The sequence below is a fragment of the Pseudophryne corroboree genome (assembly GCF_028390025.1).
Source record: "Pseudophryne corroboree isolate aPseCor3 chromosome 3 unlocalized genomic scaffold, aPseCor3.hap2 SUPER_3_unloc_4, whole genome shotgun sequence".
Lineage (NCBI taxonomy): Eukaryota > Metazoa > Chordata > Amphibia > Anura > Myobatrachidae > Pseudophryne > Pseudophryne corroboree.
In genome coordinates, this window is record NW_026967530.1 from 1987650 (window position 1) to 2010986 (window position 23337).

General features: G+C 45.6%; 3 protein-coding genes across 4 annotated transcripts in view; all 3 read left to right on the forward strand.

Annotated features, from left to right (window-relative positions):
• Positions 1 to 22971, forward strand: part of LOC134984173 (oocyte zinc finger protein XlCOF6-like) — a 170676-nt gene extending 147705 nt beyond the window's left edge. The window contains exons 5-6 of one of the 2 annotated variants that reach the window (XM_063949797.1): positions 16156 to 16461; positions 20290 to 22971. In XM_063949797.1, the coding sequence (XP_063805867.1) occupies positions 16156 to 16461; positions 20290 to 22046 (2063 nt within the window). In that variant the 3' untranslated portion in view covers positions 22047 to 22971. The remainder of the gene's footprint in view (positions 1 to 16155; positions 16462 to 20289) is intronic. The other variant, XM_063949798.1, reaches the window with a different exon arrangement.
• LOC134984200 (gastrula zinc finger protein XlCGF26.1-like) lies at positions 16467 to 18562 on the forward strand (the record flags this gene model as incomplete). Its single annotated transcript, XM_063949835.1, has 1 exon — positions 16467 to 18562. A coding segment is annotated over one exon (1377 nt), but the record flags the coding sequence as incomplete, so codon positions are not given.
• Positions 22055 to 22971, forward strand: LOC134984175 (gastrula zinc finger protein XlCGF17.1-like). The gene has a single exon (XM_063949799.1). The coding sequence runs from the start codon at positions 22318 to 22320 to the stop codon at positions 22591 to 22593; it is 276 nt and encodes a 91-aa protein (XP_063805869.1). The 5' UTR covers positions 22055 to 22317; the 3' UTR covers positions 22594 to 22971.
• Positions 22972 to 23337: the final 366 nt, after the last annotated feature.

Consider the following 23337-nt stretch of genomic DNA (forward strand, 5'->3'; position numbering starts at 1 on the left):
AGCAAGCACAATATGGGGGGGTGAGGAGGGACATGCTATGGGGAATGAGAAAGCACAGTATGGGGGAGCAGAGACACGCTATGGGGAATGAGCAAGCACAGTATGGGGGGAGCAGGGACACGCTATGGGGAATGAACATCACAGTATGGGGGAGCAGGGACATGCTATGGGGAATGAACAAGCACAGTATGGGGGGAGCAGGGGCACACTATGGAGAATGAACATGCACCGTATGGGGGAGCAGGGACATGCTATGGGGAATGAACAAGCACAGTATGGGGGGAGCAGGGGCACACTATGGGGAATGAGCAAGCACAGTATGGGGGGAGGGACACACTATGAGGAATGAGCAAGCACAGTATGGGGGGAGCAGGGACACGCTATGGGGAATGAGCAAGCACAGTATGGGGGGGTGAGGAGGGACACGTTATGGGGAATGAACAATCACAGTATGGGGGGAGCAGGAACACGCTATGGGGAATGAACAATCAGTATGGGGGGAGCAGGGACACGCTATGGGGATTGAACAAGCACAGTTTGGGGGGGAGCAGGGACATGCTATGGGGAATGAGCAAGCACAGTATGGGGGGAGCAGGGGCACGCTATGGGGAATGAACAATCACAGTATGGGGGGAGCAGGGACACGCTATGGGGAATGAACAAGCACAGTATGGGGGGGAGCAGGAACATGCTATGGGGAATGATCAAGCACAGTATGGGGGGGAGCAGGAACATGCTATGGGGAATGATCAAGCACAGTATGGGGGGGTGAGGAGGGACATGCTATGGGGAATGAACAAGCACAGTATGGGGGAGCAGGGACACGCTATGGGGAATGAACAAGCACAGTATTGGGGGGGGGCAGGGACACACTATGGGGAATGAGCAAGCACAGTATGGGGGGAGCAGGGACACGCTATGGGGAATGAGCAAGCACAGTATGGGGGGAGCAGGGACACGCTATGGGGAATGAGCAAGCACAGTATGGGGGTGAGCAGGGACATGCTATAGGGAATGAACAAGCACAGTATGGGGGGAGCAGGGACACGCTATGGTGAATGAACAAGCACAGTATGGGGGGGTGAGGAGGGACACGCTATGGGGAATGAGCAAGCACAGTATGGGGGTGAGCAGGGACATGCTATAGGGAATGAACAAGCACAGTATGGGGGGGGGGCAGGGACACGCTATGGGGAATGAGCAAGCACAGTATGGGGGGGTGAGGAGGGACATGCTATGGGGAATGATCAAGCACAGTATGGGGGGAGCAGGGACACGCTATGGGGAATGAGCAAGCACAGTATGGGGGGGTGAGGAGGGACATGCTATGGGGAATGAGCAAGCACAGTATGGGGGAGCAGGGACACGCTATGGGGAATGAGCAAGCACAGTATGGGGGTGAGCAGGGACACGCTATGGGGAATGAACATGCACAGTATGGGGGAGCAGGGACATGCTATGGGGAATGAACAAGCACAGTATGGGGGGAGCGGGGACACGCTATGGAGAATGAACATGCACAGTATGGGGGAGCAGGGACATGCTATGGGGAATGAACAAGCACAGTATGGGGGGAGCAGGGGCACACTATGGGGAATGAGCAAGCACAGTATGGGGGGTGGGACACACTATGAGGAATGAGCAAGCACAGTATGGGGGAGCAGGGACATACTATGGGGAATGAGCAAGCACAGTATGGGGGGGTGAGGAGGGACACGTTATGGGGAATGAACAATCACAGTATGGGGGGAGCAGGGACACGCTATGGGGAATGAACAGGCACAGTATGGGGGAGCAGGGACACGCTATGGGGAATGAACAAGCACAGTATGGGGGGAGCAGGGACACGCTATGGGGAATGAACAAGCACAGTATGGGGGGAGCAGGGACACGCTATGGGGAATGTACGAGCACAGTATGGGGGGAGCAGGGACACGCTATGGGGAATGTACGAGCACAGTATGGGGGGAGCAGGGACACGCTGTGGGGAATGATCAAGCACAGTGGGGGGGAGCACGAACACACTATGGGGAATGAATAAGCACAGTATGGGGGGGAGCAGGGACATGCTATGGGGAATGATCAAGCACAGTATGGGGGGGTGAGGAGGGACATGCTATGGGGAATGAACAAGCACAATATGGGGGGAGCAGGGAGATGCTATGGGGAATGAACAAGCACAGTATTGGGGGGGCAGGGACACACTATGGGGAATGAGCAAGCACAATATGGGGGAGCAGGGACACGCTATGGTGAATGAACAAGCACAGTATGGGGGGGAGCAGGGACATGCTATGGGGAATGATCAAGCACAGTATGGGGGGGTGAGGAGGGACACGCTATGGTGAATGAACAAGCACAGTATGGGGGGGGCAGGGACACACTATGGGGAATGAGCAAGCACAATATGGGGGGGGAGCAGGGACATGCTATGGGGAATGATCAAGCACAGTATGGGGGGTGAGGAGGGACATGCTATGGTGAATGAACAAGCACAGTATGGAGGGGGCAGGGACACACTATGGGGAATGAGCAAGCACAATATGGGGGGGAGCAGGGACATGCTATGGGGAATGAACAAGCACAGTATGGGGGGGCAGGGTCACACTATGGGGAATAAACAAGCACAGTATGGGGGGAGCAGGGAGATGCTATGGGGAATGATCAAGCACAGTATCGGGGGAGCAGGGAAATGCTATGGGGAATGAACAAGCATAGTATGGGGGGAGTAGGGACACGCTATGGGGAATGAACAAACACAGTATGGGGGGAGCAGGGACACACTATGGGGAAAGTCTGGAGTTCCGGAAGAGAAGCCAATTCCTTTTGAAAGAAAATGGATAGGGCCGAAATCTGAACCTTAATGGAGCCTAACTTTGGGCCCAAATTCACTCCAGTTTGCAGGAAGTGTAGAAAACGGCCCAGATGGAATTCTTCCGGAGGAGCAGTCTTGGCTTCACACCAAGACACATACTTCCTCCAGATACGGTGATAATGTTTCGATGTCACCTCCTTCCTAGCCTTAATCAGAGTAGGAATGACCTCCTCCGGAATGCCCTAGTATCCTGTGTTCAACCGCCATGCCGTCAAACGCAGTCGCGGTAAGTCCTGGAACAGACAGGGCCCTTGTTGTAACAGGTCTTCCCTGAGAGGAAGAGGCCACGGATCTTCTGTGAGCATTTCCTGCAGATCCGGATACCAGGCCCTTCGAGGCCAATCTGGAACAATGAGAATTGCCTGAACCCCTCTTCGTCTTATGATTCTCAGTATTTTTGAGAGGAAGAGGAGGGAACACATAGACCGACTGAAACACCCACAGTGTCACCAGTGCGTCCACTGCAACCGCCTGAGGGTCCCTTGACCTGGCGCAATATCTCGGAAGTTTCTTGTTGAGACGTGAAGCCATCATGTCTATTTGGGCAGTCCCTACTGACTTGCAATCTTTGCAAAGACTTGCTGAGGAAGTCCCCACTCTCCTGGATGCAGATCGTGTCTGCTGAGGAAGTCTGCTTCCCAGTTGTCCACTCCCGGAATGAAGACTGCTGTCAGATCACTTACATGACTCTCCACCCATCGAAGAATCTTTGAGGCTTCTGCCATTGCCGCTCTGCTCCTTGTGCCGCCTTGGCAGGTTTACATGAGCCACTGCTGTGATGTTGTCTGACTTAATCAGAACCGGTAGACCTTGAAGTAAGGTCTGCGCCTGCCGAAGGCCGATGTATATTGCCCTTAATTCCAGAATGTTGATGTGTAGACAATCCTCCTGGCTTGGCCACAGACCTTGCAAGTTTCTTCCCTGTGTGACTGCTCCCCATCCTCGGAGTCTCGTGTCCTTGGTCACCAGAACCCAGTCCTGGATGCCGAACCTGCGACCCTCTAGAAGGTGAGTACTCTGCAGCCACCACAGGAGAGACACCCTGGCCCTGGGGGACAGGCGGATCATATGATGAATCTGTAGATGTGACCTGGACCACTTGTCCAGAAGGTCCCACTGAAAAGTCCTGTCATGGAACCTGCCGAATGGAATGGCCTCGTAAGACGCCATAATTTTTCCCAGCACTCGAGTGCAGTGATGTACCGACACCCTGTGGCTTCAACACGTCCTTGACCAAGCTCTGAAATTCCTGGGCCTTTTCTTTTGGAAGAAAAACCCTCTTTTGTTCCGTGTCCAGAATCATGCCTAAGAAAGGCAATCGGGTCGTTGGAACTAACTGTGACTTTGGTAGGTTTAGGATCCAACCGTGTTGTTGCAACACCCTCAGGGAGAGTGATACGCTGTCCACCAATCGTTTTCTCGATCTCGCTTTTATCAGGAGATCGTATGTGATAATTGTGACACCCTGCTTGCGCAGGAGCACCATCATCTCTGCCATTAATTTGGTAAAAATCCTCCGGGCCGTGGAAAGCCCAAACGGCAACGTCTGAAATTGGTAATGACCATCCTGCACCACAAATCTCAGGAACGCCTGATGAGGTTGATATATGGGGACATGAAGGTATGCATCCTTTATGTCTAGGGACACCATATAATCTCCCCCCTCCAGACTTGCGATTACCGCTCTGAGCGATTCCATCTTGAACTTGAACCTCTTCAAATATAGGTTTAAGGATTTTAAATTCAGAATGGGTCTGACCGAACCGTCCGGTTTTGGGACCACAAACAGGGTTGAGTAATAGCCCATCCCCTGCTGTAGCGGGGGAACTTTGACCACCACTTGTTGAAGGCACAACTTTTGAATTGCTGCCAGAACTACCTCCCTCTCTGGGGAAGAAGTCGGCAGTGCCGATTTGAAAAAACCGACGAGGAGGCACCTCTTCGAATTCCAGCTTGTACCTCTGGGAAACAATGTCTATTGCCCAGGGATCCACCTGAGAGTGAACCCATACTTGGCTGAAAAGACGAAGACGTGCCCCCACAGGAGCGGACTCCTCCCACGGAGCCCCAGCGTCATGCGGTGGATTTAGTAGAAGCCGGGGAGGACCTTTGTTCCTGGGAACTGGATGTAGCTGGCAGCTTTTTCCCCTTGCCCTTACCTCTGGCAAGAAAGGAAGATCCCCGAGCTCTCTTGGATTTATACGACCGAAAGGACTGCATCTGATAATGTGGCGCTTTCTTAGGCTATGAGGAAACATAAGGTAAAAAAGTTGATTCACCTGCAGTAGCCGTGGAAACTAGGTCCGCGATACCTTCCCCAAACAATTCTTCACCCTTGTAAGCTAAAACCTCCATATACCGTTTTGAATCGACATCACCCGTCCACTGTCAGGCTCACAGAGAAATCGCCATAGCGTTCGCTCTGGACCCCAGTATGCCTACATCCCTCTGAGCCTATCTCATATGAAGGACCGCATCCTTAATATGGCCCAGGGTAAATAAAATAGTTTCCTTATCCATTGTATCCATGTCGGCAGATAAGGTATCAGTCCACGCTATTACAGCGCTACAAACCCAAGCAGATGCTATTGCCGGTCCGATCAATGTACTGGTATGTGTGTAAATTGACTTCAAGGTAGTTTCCTGCTTGCGGTCAGCAGGATCCCCGAGGGCAGCGGTATCCTGAGACGGCAGTGCCACCTTTTTGGAAAAGCGCGTCTACGCTTTGTCCACCCTTGGGGAGGATTCCCACCGTATCCTATCCTTGATCGGGAAAGGATACGTCATAAGAATCCTTTTGGGAATCTGCAGTTTCTTGTCTGGAGTTTCCCAAGCACTTTCAAATAACTCATTTAATTCAAAAGAAGGCGGAAAAGTAACCTCAGGCTTCTTTAAAAATGTGGATTTTTGGATTCGGCACCGCGGGGTCATCTATAATATGCAGCACATCCTTATTAGCAATAATCATATAATGAATACTCTTTGCCAATTTTGGCTGCAACCTCGCATCATCATAATCGATACTGGTTTCAGAATCTGTGTCGATATCGGTGTCAACTACTGGAGAAAGTGGGCGTTTTTGAGACTCCGAAGGCCCCTGTGACATAGGGAAAGGCAGGGTATGACCCTCTGCACTGTCCCTGGACTCTGCTTTGTCCAAACGTTTGTGCAATAAATTCACATTTGTATTTAAAATATTCCACATTTCCATCCAGTCATGTGTCGGCGTTGCCGACGGAGACACCACACTCATGCGCTCCACCTTATCCCTAGGAGAGCCTTCCGCTTCAGACATGCCGACACGCACGTACTGACACACCACACACTCAGGGAAGACTCCATCTGGAGACAGTTTCCCCACAATGCCCTTTGGAGAGCCAGCACACACCCAGCGCCAATAACCATGGGGGAAAAAAATTACCCAGATACAGTGCTATTTGTATATTGACAGCGCCAAATTATGTGCCCCCCCTTCTTTAAAACCCTCTGTCACGGGGGGGCGTGGCTTGTGGCCTGACTGAGAGGACGTGTCCCTGGAGAGCTCCTGCTCATTAAATTAGCCCTCACATTGCCTAAACCCCCTCTATATTGTCCTACACCAACTCCTACGACTAGAGGCACCTGGGGAGCGAGTTGCGGAGCCAGAGCACGGGCTTGCCCCGTGCTTGCAGGTTGCGGCCCTCCCTGTGCAGTGAAGCCGGGACCTCAATTAGCCTCCACCCCCGCCCGAGAACGATCATCCCCCGGCCGCTTTAAAAAACAAGCAGGAACTTGCCCCGCTGTCCAGCTGTGTGCCCCTCACCTGGGAAGGACGGGACGTGAGGCTGAAGTAAGCCCGGGTGCCGCGGAAACTGCAGGGTCGGAGCCGAGCAGCGCTGCGGAGGTCCGGTGGCAGCGCCATCTTGGATGTGGCGTCTGAAGGGAATCAGGCGCTGCATCACAGTGATCAGCCGGCTGGCCGCAAAAACAGCGGGGGCAATTTAGCTGGGGGCGCTGGGGAGACCAGGAGCATCAATGTTGTGAAATCCCGTAGGGACACACCTCACACATTGCTGACGGCAGCCATCTTGGAGGTGGCAGGACAGACCCCTCTACTCTGAGCTGTGCTGCCCCTGCTGGAGCTGAATGGAAACGAGCTCATCGCTCTATCAGGCTTATTTTAATTGTTTTATAAGTCCAGAACCTGAACCCTACAGCTGAGGATATACCTTTCCATACACTCACGGACAGACGTGTGATAGATCAGGTCGCTCTCCTGGTGATCCCTCTCACTGATTTAACGGATAAATAGGACCCAGGTCCTGTAAATGATGTAACACTGCGGATGCCTGACTTCCCCCTCACCCGGACCAACTGTTGAACACGTAACATCCAAGTGGATCATTCTTGTTACCACTCCTTAAACGGTCGTTTTAATCCTACCAGATATTATGAGCAGAGCAAACACCAGAGCAAAAAAACCGGGAGCTTCACAAGATATCTCGCAACATTTCTCACGCCGGGAAAAACTGTCTGAAACTTCATCTCCACCCTCACCGATGCCTACCCCCATTATGGATCAGACGGATGCACCCTCAACTAAGGCGGACATTCAATCCCTTCAGAACATGATCTTAGACCTTAAGAACTCCTTCACGACAGCTCTCCAGTCAGCGATCGGGGAATTAAAATCTGATATGGCGGCTCTAGACTCCCGCACAACCGCGCTGGAATCACGGGAAGACCACCAACAAAATTTCCGTAAGCAAGTGGGCGAGGACATGAGCTACCTATCCAGCGAGCCGGAACTCCTTAAAGATAAAGTTGAGGACAGCAAAAATCGCGAGAGACGGAATAATTTACGCATCCGCAATATCCCCGAATCTGTCTCTGCCTCCGAACTGGAAGCATACCTTCGACGCTTGTTTCTTCACTTGGTCCCGTCGCTCTCGGATTCTGCCATCTCGATAGAGAGAGCACACCGCGCCCTGAGACCTAAACCGAAGGACTCGGACCCTCCCCGCGATGTTATCCTCCGGTTTCTGTCCTTCATGATTAAAAACAGCATCACACTGGCGTGCAGGAATTCAACCACAATTTTATTCGAAGACTCCCAGATACAGATCTACCAAGACTTGTCGCCGGTGACCATTGCCAAACGGCGTGATCTACGGTCCGTTACCTCAACACTGCGCGACAATGGTTACAAGTACCGCTGGGGTTTTCCTTTTCGCCTCATGGTGGAGATTGATGGCAAAGTTCACACCATCCGCTCTCCTGATGAAGGGGACAAGCTTCTTCGAAAATTGCAGCTATCCCCAGTTGCCACTTCATAGATGTGATGCTCCCTACGGTTACGTTTAAATTCTGTGTTTTTGGAACGTTTAGTATACTTGATTTTGTTCTCTACTTTGCTCAACTGCTATGTAATCCATGTTTTAGATACCATTTTTGTACACTAACAACCTTTTTACTTTTTTCCCACAATGTTCTTGTTGGCGGACCTTTATACCTCACAATTTGCTGCGTTGTTGTTTCGCTGGCATGGTCGGCAGGTCGGGGGCACGGCCTTATGGTTGGGGTTCTGGATTGACTCCTTTGCCGCTGCCGTGGGGCCTGTCTCGGGGCGCCGGCCTGTTCGGCGACTTTACTGTATGCTCTAGTGTTATTATGTTATTGATCCTAGCTGTAATATGATCACTTTTTCTACAGCGCTCTGTATCTAGGATGTTCCGCCCCAGTGTTGGGTCTTAGATACAAGACGGTCCATTCTTTTTGTTTATTAGTGGTTTCGGGTGGGGGTTGTCAGTGCCCTGTCTTGATACATCCTCCCCCGACTCATAGGGATCAAAGTTACATTCAAACATAGTGGGTTAATACCCTCTTGCTATAGTGCATTTGTATCCCGCCAGTGAGCTCTTTCTTTCTACTAGAGCTCAATCTTGGCAGCCGAGTATCCTGCCTATTGGATACTACGTCTGCTTTTTTCTTATTTGTTTCTCTTTCTTCTATTCTCTTCCTCTCTTAGACCCCTGTTACAGTACACCTGCAAGTTGACATCTCTGTATTCACAGACAGATAGACCTATTTATTAAATATTGATCGTATACAGTAATATACATTTCCATTTTTCCCTTTCTATTCTTCCTTTCTGTTTTTCTCGTACACCCTAGCAGAGTCCGGGACCCTAGAGATCTCCAGCAAACTACTCCCTCTCTTGCTTCAACCATGCCGTTGACATGCCTGTCCATTAATGCCAAGGGACTGACTACTCCCCAGAAGCGCTCTCATCTCCACAGGTCTCTTAAAACATTAAATGGTGACGTAATTTTCTTACAGGAGACACACCTGAAATCAGACTCCCATCCCTCCCTGACATCTAAACAATTTCCCATGGCCTGGTACTCCAATCACACAGCAAAAAGACATGGTGTGGCCATCTTGGTAAGGGGGTCGGTCCCTTTCCAATTCCTAGACTGTAAATGCGACACTGAAGGTCGCTATATAATGGTGAGAGGCAAAATTGGACACGAGGAGGTGACCTTCGCTAATCTGTACGCTCCAAACACTGCCCAGTCCAAATTCTTCTGCAATTTTTTTCACAACCTTTACTCATATAGGCGAGGCAAAACACTTGTCTGCGGAGACTTCAATATGGCTCTCACAAACCTGGACAGATCCGGCCCCTTGCGTAGTAGTCAAACCCTAAACTCCTCAGTATTACACAGGAGCATGGCCGAGGCTGGTTTGTTCGATGTATAGCGCTTTCTTAATCCGACCACCAGGGACTACACTTTTTATTCCAATCCACACGATGTGTACTCTCGCATTGACATGTTTTTGAGTTGTGCACCTCTTTCCCGGACCGCTAGCTCTTCCTCGATAACTCCGCTTACCTGGACTGACCACGCAGCATTAGCTGCGACATTTGACATTTTTGATATCCCTGACGGTAGACCGACATGGAGACTTAACGAGACATTATTGAAGATCCCTAAGTTCCAAGACCTAATTAAAACTGAGCTTCGGGAATATTTTGAGGTTAATGTAGAAAGTGACTGCAGTATAGCCACTATATGGGAAGCCCATAAGGCGGTCATCAGAGGATCCATTATCCAATTTGCATCCCGCAGTAAGAGAAACCAGGAAAACCAAATTACTCTGTTAACAAATAACATTGCAACATTGGATCAGGAACACAAACGTACACGCTCCAAAAAAACTTTAGCCGAACTTTCTAAAGCACGTGATGGCCTACACTCACTTTTGGCGGAAAATATCGAGCGCTCGCTTCGATGGGCTAATCAATCGTTTTATGACAAAAGTAACAAAGCACACACATTGTTGGCCAATCGCTTACGTGCCAAAAAGGCTAACCAATGCATCCATTCTATAAGACAACCCTCAGGTAACATTACCTACGACCCCAAAAAAATTAATAGTGTCTTTTTTGATTACTATAAGACACTCTATAATCTTGAACCCCCCGTCTGACCCTTTAGCACAAGCCGACCAGGCAAAACAATATCTAGACTCGAGCGCTCTCCCTCGGTTAGACGAGGAGACTAATTCAGCTCTTAATGCTGAAATCTCTGTAGAGGAAATTGAAGCTGCACTAAAAACCCAGAAACCTTCTAAAGCACCTGGCCCGGATGGCTATCCGATGGTGTACTATAAAACCTTCGCCCCTCAACTCATTCCTCACATGGTTTCTCTGTTTAATAAAATACTACAGGGCACACCTTTTCACACTGACTCCACGACGTCCCGCATTATAGTAATCCCGAAACCCGGAAAGGATCCCTCGCACTGCTCAAATTATAGACCCATATCTTTGATAAATACCGATCTCAAACTTTTTGCCAATGTACTGGCATCACGTCTAAACACTGTGCTGCCATCATTAATAGATCCTGATCAAGTAGGATTTGTTCCTGGCCGCCAGGCCTCGGACAACACCAGACGCATAGTTAATTTGATTCATCAAATAAACTTGACGAAAACACCAGCGATTGCTTTGGCGCTAGACGCCGAAAAGGCATTTGATCGCATCTCTTGGCCCTTTTTGTTTTCTACCTTATCTACATTCAGCTTCCACGGTCATTTCATCACTGCAATAGCGGCTCTCTATTCTAACCCCTCATCTGCGGTCTTGACCAATGGCTTGAGCTCACCTCGATTTAGCCTGAAGAATGGTACTCGGCAGGGTTGCCCCCTCTCGCCCCTACTTTTTGCCTTATGCATTGAACCTCTTGCGGCCCGAATTAGACTTAATACTGACATTGGGGGTGTTCCAGTGGGACAGAACTCGTATAAAATATCTTTGTTTGCAGATGACGTGTTCTTGACTCTCTCTAACCCTCTGATCTCTCTCCCTAATCTACAGAAAGTATTACTCTTATATGGTTCCCTATCTGGTTACAAAATAACCCACACCAAATCTGAGGCCCTTACATTTAATATTCCATCCCATACCCGTTTGATTTTAACTTCCTCCTTTCCCTTTCTTTGGAGACCTTCGGCTATTAAATACCGTGGCATATTTATTACTAAATCCTACACCAGCCTATACCAGGCTAATTATGTTCCCATGATTAAAACTCTCACTCAAGATCTAGATAAATGGGACCGTTTATTTGTTTCATGGATCGGACGGATCAATGCCCTAAAAATGAATTTCCTACCACGTATTCTTTACCTGTTTCAGACCATTCCAATAATGGTACCCCAAGTGACTTTGGCTTCCCTACAATCAATGTGCAACAAATTTATTTGGGCTCATCGTAAATCTCGATTGAGACGAACACTGTTGACTAAGAGTGCCTCCTCAGGTGGTTTGGGATACCCTGACCTTCAGGCTTACTTTAACGCCTGTCACCTCAATCATATAGTGTCCTGGCATTCCCCCCAAGGGAACAGAAAATGGGTCGATATTGAGAACTCAATATATCAGGGTATACCCCTCGACTCTCTTCCATGGCTCCCCAGGTCCTGCAGACCAGCCTCGGCCTATTCAGTCCCCACGATTAAATTCACCCTTGGGCTGTGGGACAAACTCTGCAGTACTCACAACCTATCTTCATACCCCTCACCTTTATCGCTCATTTGGGGACACCCTGCCTTCCCCCCAGGCTGCGATCGTAGAATAGCGGCCCCATGGTAATCCCAGGGTGTCACGAGATTTATCCATGTTAAAGGCCACTCAGCACCGACCTCTTTTGGAGATTTTCAAGAGCGCTTTGGTATCCGTTCCTCGTGTCAATACCATTATGTCCAAATTCTTAGCTTCCTCAAATCTCAGCTTAAAACTACCCCTTTGAAATCACCCACCTCCTTTGAACATATGTGTCTACTTTCAATTGGCAAAAAGGGGAATATCTCAACAATATACAACTCAATCTTGGCTCCAGATCCCCCGACCCGTGAACCCCATGAATTAGCTTGGGAATCAGATCTCTCCCATCCGTTGGAAGATGATCAATGGGAGGAAATTAGAACGCGCATAGCGAAAGCTTCTATGAGTGTGGCACTTAGGGAAACATGTTATAAGGTCTACACCAGGTGGTATCTGGTTCCCTCCAGACTTCACTCCATTTTCCCTACGACATCAAACTTGTGTTGGAGACTCTGTGGAGAGGAGGGCACCTTTTTTCACATATGGTGGACATGCCCCTCTGTCCGCCCCTTCTGGAACACTGTTGGAGCACTTGTTGCTCAAACCTGCGGGCATAACCTTGCCCTCTCCCCTGAAATCGCTTTGCTTCACGCCCTCACACCGTCACTACCCAAAACCCAAGACAAGCTTACCATGCAAATTTGCATGGCGGCTAAATCACTGATTGCTAAATGCTAGAAAGATCAGAAACCACCCTCAAAGGCTGTACTGTTGACCAAGATTAACCACATAGCCAATATGGAATATATTACAAGCCTAAGGAATAATACTGTGGCTCAGTTCCACAACGTTTGGACTCCTTGGTACCTCGCACGCTCTTTATTGATGCCCGGACTCTGCTAACATTGCCAACACTGCTCACAATACTATTTCCTCTAGCACTTCAATTGTCCCTCCCTCTGTTATCAATACAGAGGACTGTTCCCAACCTCTTACTTCCCTATAGGTAACATTCATTACGTTCCTCCTTTATTAACATTTGTTTTCTTGCTTCTTCTCTCCTTTCCTCCTCTTTCTCTCTCTTGCTTCCACTCACCACAGGATTATACTCTGTTTTGATATAGACTAGATCCGATATTTGAAAAAATAAAATGAGACTGATCAAGTACACACTCGGATTTACACAGAACACATATTGCTATTACCTGTTAGCCTATATCACCACAAAATTGTCTTTATTGGTATGGTATAATATGTACACTGCATGTTCTTATGTTCAATACCTTAATCTGTACAACTGTGTTACTGTTACTGTTTTGGTTATCGATCACTCTCAATAAAAAATCTAACTTTAAAAAAAAAAAACCCTCTGTCACCGGTGATCAGCAGGGTAGAGTCTGGGGAGCCAGCTTCTCAGCATGTGCTTGTGGAGAAAATGGCTCTGGTGAGTGCTGAGGGAGAAGCCCCGCCCCTCAGTGGCGGGCTTCGTTCCTGCTCTTTGAACAAACTGGCGGGGATACCAAAACACACAAATAAGTGTATATTTACTTACAGCCAGCCCTAGAGGAATACATTGCAGCCCAGGGCGCCCCCCTCGCACCCTGCACCCAACAGTGTGCGCTGTTTGTGTTCTGTGGGAGCAATGGCGCGCAGTGATACCGCTGCGCAATACCTCAGTGAAGATCTGAAGTCGTCTGCCACCTCTGAAGTCTTCTGCCTTCCTATACTCACCCGGCTTCTATCTTCCGGCTCTGCGAGGAGGACGGCGGCACGGCTCCGGGACGAACCGCTAGGGGAGACCTGCGTTCTGACTCCCTCCTGAACTAATGATTGTCCAGTAGCCCAAGAAGCAGAGCCTTGAAACTCGCATAAGTAGGGCTGCTTCTGCTCAGTCCCACGATGCAGGGAGCCTGTTGCCAGCAGGCTCCCTGAAAATAAAAAACCTAACAAATATACTTTCTTTTCAGGAAGCTCAGGAGAGCTTCCTGTAGTGCACCCAGTCTCCTCTGGGCACAGTATTAAACTGAGGTCTGGAGGAGGGGCATAGAAGGAGGAGCCAGTGCACACCCCATACCTGAAGTTCTTTTTGGCGCCCATGTCTCCTGTGGAGCCCGTCTATTCCCCATGGTCCTTAGGGAGTCCCCAGCATCCTCTAGGACGTAAGAGAAAAGCCATACCTGCAATGTGAAACAAGGCTAAGCGACTCAACTATGCACAAAAACATAGGAACTGGTGTGCAGAAAAATAGCAGCAGGTACTCTGGACTGCGGAGTCACAATGTGAAATATTTGGCTGTAACAAAAGGCAGTTTGTTCACCGGAATGGCTGGAGAGAGGTACAATGAGTGTCTGCAGGCAACAGTGACGGGATCCGGTCTAAAAGTCGACAGTAACTAGGTCGACAATGTCTAGGTCGACCACTATTGGTCGACAGGGTCTTTAGGTCGACATGTTCTAGGGCGACAGGTCAAAAGGTAGACATGAGTTTTTCACAATTTTTACCTTTTTTTGAATCTTTTCATACTTAACGATCCATGTGGACTACGATTGGTACAGTAATCGGTGCCGAGCGAAGCACCTTGCCCGAAGCATGGCGAGCGAAGCGAGCCATGTGAGGGGACACGGTGCACTAATTGGGGTTCCCGGTCATTCTACGAAGAAAACGACACCAAAAAAAAAACATTAAAAACTCATGTCGACCTTTTGACCTGTCGACCTAGAACATGTCGACCTAAAGACCCTGTTGACCTAGTTACTGTCGACCTTCCATACCACACCCACAGTGACGCATGGTGGAGGTGCCTTGCAAGTTTGGGGCTGCATTTCAGCAAATGGAGTTGGGGATTTGGAAGGGGGGTGTTCAGAGTAGTTAGCAAACTAAAAAAGTTAGCAATTAGGCAAAACCATGCTGCACTGCAGGTAGGGCTGATGTAACATGTGCAGAGAGCGGTAGATTTGGGTGGGTTATATTGTTTCTGTGCATGGTAAATACTGGCTACTTTATTTTTACACTGCAATTTAGATTTCAGTTTGAACACACCCAACTCAGATCTAACTCCCTGTGCACATATTACATCTGCCCCAACTGCAGTGCACATGGTTTTGCCCATATGCTTACTTTTTGGGTTGCTAACAACTCTGAATAAACCTGTTGATCAGGTTTAATGATGTCCTCAATGCTGAGAAATACATGAAGATACTTAGCCATCAGGCAGTACCATCAGGGAGGCTTCTTATTGGCTCTAAATTTATTCTGCAGCAGAACAACGACCCCAAACATACAGCCAATGTCATTAAAAATTCCCTTCAGCAAAAAGAAGAACAAGGAGTCCTGGAAGGGATGATATGACAGAGCCCTAATCTCACCATCATCAAGTCTGTCTGGGATTACATGAAGAGACACAAGGATTTCAGCCATCCTACATCACAAAAGATCTGTGGTTTTCCAAGATGTTTGGAACAACCTCCCTGCCAAGTTCCTTCAAAAACTGTGCAAGTGTAAATTTAGTGTGAGAAACTGACCAGTGTCAATACTTCCTGGTAGTCTAGGGAGTTGAAAGTAATTAGAGGGGTTCCAAGGGTGCCTACCTGATCAAGAGGGAGAGGGTGCAGTGGGAAGCATTGTATCTCTCTCTTGCTTCCCACATCTACTGACCACTCTGGTCCTTACCCCACTGTTCTCAATGCTTAGCTGCTTGTTCTTGACCTCGCCCTTTTCTGGCCTCTCTTGCCTCTCAGAACTCTTCCTCCCACAAACTCTTCTTTCTTGAATCACTATACCTTAACTGAGCTCTCTCCTCAGTCATGGCTCACCACTACTGCTCTAGATTAGCTGTCTACTTGGCAGTGCCTCTTATTTCAAACCAGGGATGCTATGTTTGAAATTGGAGGCACTGATTGGCTTATCTTTAGTTTCAAAGCAGCACACCCAAAGTGTTCCACATGACGCTGTACTAACCACAGAGCTAGGGGAATATTAGTGAGACCAAATATCCTATATGTTTTGCATACTGGCAGTCACTAGATAGTGCCCAACGGAGCAATTCAAGTATTGCTCTGTTCCGGCGCGCACAGCCTCCAGTGCTGACATTACTGTTATGTTGTTCTGTCATTACCAGGCTGGTAACTAGTTAATTCATGACGCCTTTTGCTGTGGGATATTTGGTTAACTATTTTATTTCTACCAGATGGACGCAATACAAGGAATACCTCGGAGGGGCATCTTGTTTGGTCTCCAGATTTTAAATTAGAAGATAAGAACATCATGCAAAAGTCTCCAGAAGAAAACAATATAACCCTAAATATACATCCAGCACTTCATAGTGCAGATATATCATCGGATACCCGTATTCCTGAGGAATGTTCTCCTTGCAACTCACAGGTTGCTGCACATAGGACAGATCATAGGTGTGATACAGTCCTTTCCTCTTCTGAATATGGAAAATGTTTTACACGTAACCTAGCTCTTGCTGGACATGGTAAAAGTCACATAGGTGAGAAGCCATTTACATGTTCTGAGTGTGGGAAAAGTTTTACACATAAATTAGCTCTTGTTAGACATCAGAGAACTCATACAGGTGAGAAACCATTTCCATGCTCTAAGTGTGGGAAATGTTTTACACAGAAATCAGCTCTTGTTATACATGAAAGAAGTCATACAGGTGAGAAACCATTTCAATGTGCTGAATGTGGGAAATGTTTTATACAGAAATCAGATCTTCTTATACACAGGAGACGTCACACAGGTGAGAAACCATTTACCTGTTCTGAGTGTGGGAAATGTTTTACAGATAAATCAGGTCTTGTTATACATGAGAGAATTCACACTGGTGAGAAGCCATTTCCATGCCGTGAGTGTGGGAAAAGTTTTACACATAAATTAGCTCTTGTTAACCATCAGAGAATTCATATAGGTGAGAAACCATTTCCATGTTCTGAGTGTGGGAAATGTTTTACACAGAAATCAGCTCTTGTTATACATAGGAGACGTCACACAGGTGAGAAACCATTTACCTGCTCTGAGTGTGGAAGATGTTATACACATAAATCAGGTTTTCTTATACATGAGAGAATTCACACAGGTGAAAAGCCATTTCCATGCCATGATTGTGGGAAATGTTTTACACACAAATCAGCTCTTGTTAGACATGAGAGATGCCATACAGATGAAAAGCCATTTCCATGCTCTGACTGTGGGAAATGTTTCTCATGCAAAGCAGCTCTTGTTATACATGAGAAAAGTCACACAGGTGAGAAGCCATTTCTGTGTTCTGAGTGTGGGAAATGTTTTATGAATAAATCAGGTCTTGTTACACATCATAGACATCACACAGGTGAGAAACCGTTTACATGCTCTGAGTGTGGGAAATGTTTTTCACGCAAATCAACTCTTGTTATGCATGAGAGAATACACACAGGTGAGAAACCATTTAGATGTGCTGAATGTGGGAAATGTTTTTCACTCAAATCAGATCTTGTTATACATGAGATAATGCATGGAGGTAAGAAACCATTTCCATGCTCTGAGTGTGGGAAATATTTTATACACAAATCAGATCTTATTAGACATGAGAGAAGTCACACAGGTGAAAAACCATTTACATGTTCTGAGTGTGGGAAATGTTTCTCACGCAGATCAGCTGTTGTTAGACATCAGAGAAGTCACACAGGTGAGAGGCCATTTACATGCTGTGAGTGTGGGAAATGTTTTATAAAGAAATCAGATCTTGTTACACATCAGAGAAGTCACACAGGTGAGAGACCATTCACATGTGAGTGTGGGAAATGTTTTATGTGGAAATCATCTCTTCTTAGACATCAGAGAAGTCACACAGGAGAGAACCAGCTATTGAAAGACAAGTCACAGTTGAATTGACTTGATTAAACAATGTTGCATTAATAATTGTATAATAAATCTGTAATAAGAATGTGTATTTCGTTCCTTCCAATAGAATTCAAAGCACTTTGCATTATTGTATAAGGTGAGGCAGCAATTTTGTGTATGTGCAGTTTTTATTCTGAGAAAGCATTCACAACAATCCCTGCTCCATTGGAGCTTACAATCTACCTTCCATATGAGATGACAGGTTTCAATTGTGCCAAAAACCACTTAATCTATCAGTCTGAACTTGTGGGAGGTGACCTGTGGCAGTATGGAGAGAACATGCAAAGTCCACAGAAATAGGCCTTGGGAACCATAGCTGAGAATCCAGTGCAGTGTAGAAGCAATTCTAAACACTATGCCGCGTAAACCTAATTAATCAAAATGATTAAATGTAAAGAGTGTACTCAGTGCACGGGGGAGAGAATGCCTCTCCTAACATAAAACCTGTTCCCAGTGGTGCCTTCAGGGGGATAGAAGCTCAGCCACCCCTCCATTATCCATTACTAGCAACTACAAAACAAGCCGAGCTTCCATGCAACATACAAAGCAGGAAGAAAAAGAAGACTCCTTTTGGGTGCACTCTTAAGGATCAAAGATGGAATTTATTAAAACATAACTTTTATTTGGTTATTTAATATATTGGTGTATTCAACAAAGACTAACAACATTTATGTAACAAGAGTATCAGTCAATATTAATAAATATTCATGAACCCCATGATCTGCGGTTTGATATTACTATCTCTATCAGTGTACCATTAATGGAGAGGTCATTGCTTAGATAAATTAATAGTATAACAGTCTATCGTTACTCATATTGGGTTGATGAGTTTAAAGCCTCAGGTAGGGCATATATGGTGCTTGCTTATATACCCTTTTTTATAGGTTCATTCGTTACACCTGGGCAAAAAGATATTGGCATAGGATAATGGCGATGCTGGAGAATTACAGGCAAAAGATATGTACGAAGTTAGTTGGTGTCCAAGGCTCCTAGGCCTTTTGTTTGTAGTAGTTCCTAGTAGGAAGGAATTGTGATTCTGCTGTCGGTGTAAGGCACAATGTTCCAAGTCCCCACAGATTTCTACAACACTTGGTCTTCCCAGGAGGTCTCCCATCCAGGTACTGGCCAAGCCCACAACTGCTTAGCTTCCAAGATCGGACAGTATTGGGTGTTTACATGTGCTGTAGTAGTAGATTATAAAGTTCCAATTGTCCGTTCCTCTGGGATTACTGATGAGAGTTCACTTAGCAGGTTTCTAGCAAGAATTAGGTAAAGTTAAAAGTAAAGAGGAAGAGAAAACCAGAATAATTTTTTTTTTGTTGTTGAGAAAATAGGACTGGAGTAGGGTATTCCTCCAGGCAGAAGGCAGTAGTACGTGTATCTGTTGTCAGCGTTAGACCGGGGTTTGTGTGTATACACTCATACCTTCGCCATAGGGTGTGTGGACCCTGGAATCACTGATGAGAGTCCGCATTGAAAAATAATGATTTGATAGAAAGTGTGGTTGGTGAAAGAGGGGTATTGACAAATTCACATGAACAGGATTGGTTTAGATGAGCGTTCCTGTGTGTGAGAGGAGTACACTTGAGAATTTTACTGTTAGATCCAACATTTGCATCTGCTTGGCTACATGGGGACTCTGATGGGTACCCTTGATTCCATTCTTCTCCAGTATTATGTTTATCGGGTGTGGAATGCAACACACCCAGAGTGTTCCACATGAGGCTGTACTAACCACAGAGCTATGGGAATATGAGTGAGATCAAACAGCCTATACAGGTTGAGTATCCCATATCCAAATATTCCGAAATACGGAATATTCCGAAATACGGACTTTTTTGAGTGAGAGTGATATAGTGAAACCTTTGTTTTTTGATGGCTCAATGTACACAAACTTTGTTTAATACACAAAGTTATTAAAAATATTGTATTAAATGACCTTCAGGCTGTGTGTATAAGGTGTATATGAAACATAAATGAATTGTGTGAATGTACACACACTTTGTTTAATGCACAAAGTTATGAAAAATATTGGCTAAAATTACCTTCAGGCTGTGTGTATACGGTGTATATGTAACATAAATGCATTCTGTGCTTAGATTTAGGTCCCATCACCATGATATCTCTTTATGGTATGCAATTATTCCAAAATACGGAAAAATCCGATATCCAAAATACCTCTGGTCCCAAGCATTTTGGATAAGGGATACTCAACCTGTATAATAAAAGACTAACTCTGGAATTCAAGTGTTTTGCATGCCAACAGCCACTAGATGGTGCCCAATGGATCAATTTAAGTATTGCTTTGTTCCGGCTCGCACAGCCTCCAGCTCTGACATTACTGTTATGTTGTTCCGTCATTTTGACGGGTTTGTTACTAGTTAATTAATGATGTCTTTGCTGTGGGATATTTGCTTAACTATTTTATTTCTACCAGATGGACGTAATACAAGGAATACCTTGGAGGGACATCTTGTTTGGTCTCCAGATTTTAAATTAGAAGATAAGAATATCACACGAGGGTCTCCAGAAGAAAACTGCATCACCCTAAATATACATCCAGCACTTCATAGTGCAGATATATCATCGGATACCTGTATTGCTGAGGAATGTTCTCCTTGCAACTCACAGATTGCTGCACATAGGACAGATCATAGCTGTGATACAGTCATTTCCTCTTCTGAATATGGAAAATGTTTTACACCTAACCCAGCTCTTGCTAGACTTGGTAGAAGTCATACAGGTGAGGAGCCATTTCCATGTTCTGAGTGTGGGAAGAGTTTTACACATAAATTAGCTCTTTTTAGACATCAGAGAACTCATATAGGTGAGAAACCATTTTCATGTTCTGAGTGTGGGAAATGTTTTACACAGAAATCAGCTCTTGTTATACATAGGAGACGTCACACAGGTGAGAAACCATTTACCTGCTCTGAGTGCAGGAAATGTTTTACAGACAAATCATGCCTTATTATTCATGAGAGAAGGCACACAGGTGAGAAGCCATTTCCATGTTCTGAGTGTGGGAAATGTTTTCTAAAGAAATCAGATCTTGTTACGCATCAAAGACGTCACACAGGTGAAAAACCATTTCCATGCTCTGAGTGTGGGAAATATTTTTCACACAAATCAGCACTTGTCATACATGAAAGAAGACACACAGGTGAGAAACCATTTCCATGCTCTGAGTGTGGGAAATGTTTTACATGTAAATCAGATCTTGTAATACATAAGAGAAATCACACAGGTGAGAAATTATTTACCTGTCCTGAGTGTGGGAAATGTTTCACATACAAATTAGCTCTTGTCGTACATCTGAGAAGTCACACAGGTGAGAAACCATTTCCATGTTCTGAATGTGGGAAATGTTTTTCAATGAAATCAGATCTTGTTATACATGAGATAATTCACACAGGTGAGAAACCATTTCCATGCTCTGAGTGTGGGAAAAGTTTTTCACACAAATCAGCTCTAGTTAGACATGAGAAATGTCATACATGTGAAAAACCATTTACATGTTCAGAGTGTGGGAAATGTTATAACCTGAAATCAGATCTTATTATTCATGACAGAAGTCACACAGGTTTGAAACCATTTATATGCTCTGAGTGTGAGAAATCTTTTTCACGCAAATCATCCCTTGTTATCCATGAGAGAAGTCACACAGGTGAGAAACCATTTCCATGTTCTGAGTGTGGGAAATCTTTTTCACAGAATTCAGCTCTTGTTATACATAAGAGAATACACACAGGTGAGAAACCATTTCCATGTTCTGAGTGTGGGAAATGTTTTACAAGTAAATCAGATCTTGTTATACATGAGAGAAATCACACAGGTGAGAGACCATTCACATGTGAGTGTGGGAAATGTTTTACACGGAAATCATCTCTTCTTAGACATCAGAGAACTCATATAGGTGAGAAACCATTTTCATGTTCTGAGTGTGGGAAATGTTTTACACAGAAATCAGCTCTTGTTATACATAGGAGACGTCACACAGGTGAGAAACCATTTACCTGCTCTGAGTGCAGGAAATGTTTTACAGACAAATCATCCCTTATTATTCATGAGAGAAGGCACACAGGTGAGAAGCCATTTCCATGTTCTGAGTGTGGGAAATGTTTTCTAAAGAAATCAGATCTTGTTACGCATCAAAGACGTCACACAGGTGAAAAACCATTTCCATGCTCTTGAGTGTGGGAAATATTTTTCACACACATCAGCACTTGTCATACATGAAAGAAGACACACAGGTGAGAAACCATTTCCATGCTCTGAGTGTGGGAAATGTTTTACATGTAAATCAGATCTTGTAATACATAAGAGAAATCACACAGGTGAGAAATTATTTACCTGTCCTGAGTGTGGGAAATGTTTCACATACAAATTAGCTCTTGTCGTACATCTGAGAAGTCACACAGGTGAGAAACCATTTCCATGTTCTGAATGTGGGAAATGTTTTTCAATGAAATCAGATCTTGTTATACATGAGATAATTCACACAGGTGAGAAACCATTTCCATGCTCTGAGTGTGGGAAAAGTTTTTCACACAAATCAGCTCTAGTTAGACATGAGAAATGTCATACATGTGAAAAACCATTTACATGTTCAGAGTGTGGGAAATGTTATAACCTGAAATCAGATCTTATTATTCATGACAGAAGTCACACAGGTTTGAAACCATTTATATGCTCTGTGTGGGAAATCTTTTTCACGCAAATCATCCCTTGTTATCCATGAGAGAAGTCACACAGGTGAGAAACCATTTCCATGTTCTGAGTGTGGGAAATCTTTTTCACAGAATTCAGCTCTTGTTATACATAAGAGAATACACACAGGTGACAAACCATTTCCATGTTCTGAGTGTGGGAAATGTTTTACAAGTAAATCAGATCTTGTTATACATGAGAGAAATCACACAGGTGAGAGACCATTCACATGTGAGTGTGGGAAATGTTTTACACGGAAATCATCTCTTCTTAGACATCAGAGAAGTCACACAGGAGAGTACCAGCTATTGTAAGATATCAGAAAAGTCACAGTTGAATTGACTTGATTGGTAGACATGAAACAAGGTTGCATTAATAGTTTACGTATAATAAATCTGTATTAAGAGAATTTGTGTATTTAGTTCCTATCTCCCAATAGGATTAAAAGCACTTTGCGTTTTTGTTTAAGGTGAGGAAGCCAAGCATTTACAACAATCCATGAAGCTTAGAATCTAACTTTCATATCACACACCAAGTATAATTTTTTGTCAGAAACCACTTAATCTACCAGTATGTTTTTGAACTTGTCAGAGGTGACCAGTAGTGGGTACAAACACATGGTTGTTTAACTTCATACATGGCATACCTAGGAGTGGCACTGCAGTATTAAAGATGGCAGATTAATAAACTATATGACCCTATAGAAAGTTACAAAGAATGTTTCATTAATCAAGAACTAGATCAGAGGTCTGAGGTCAGAACAGGAAGATAGAGG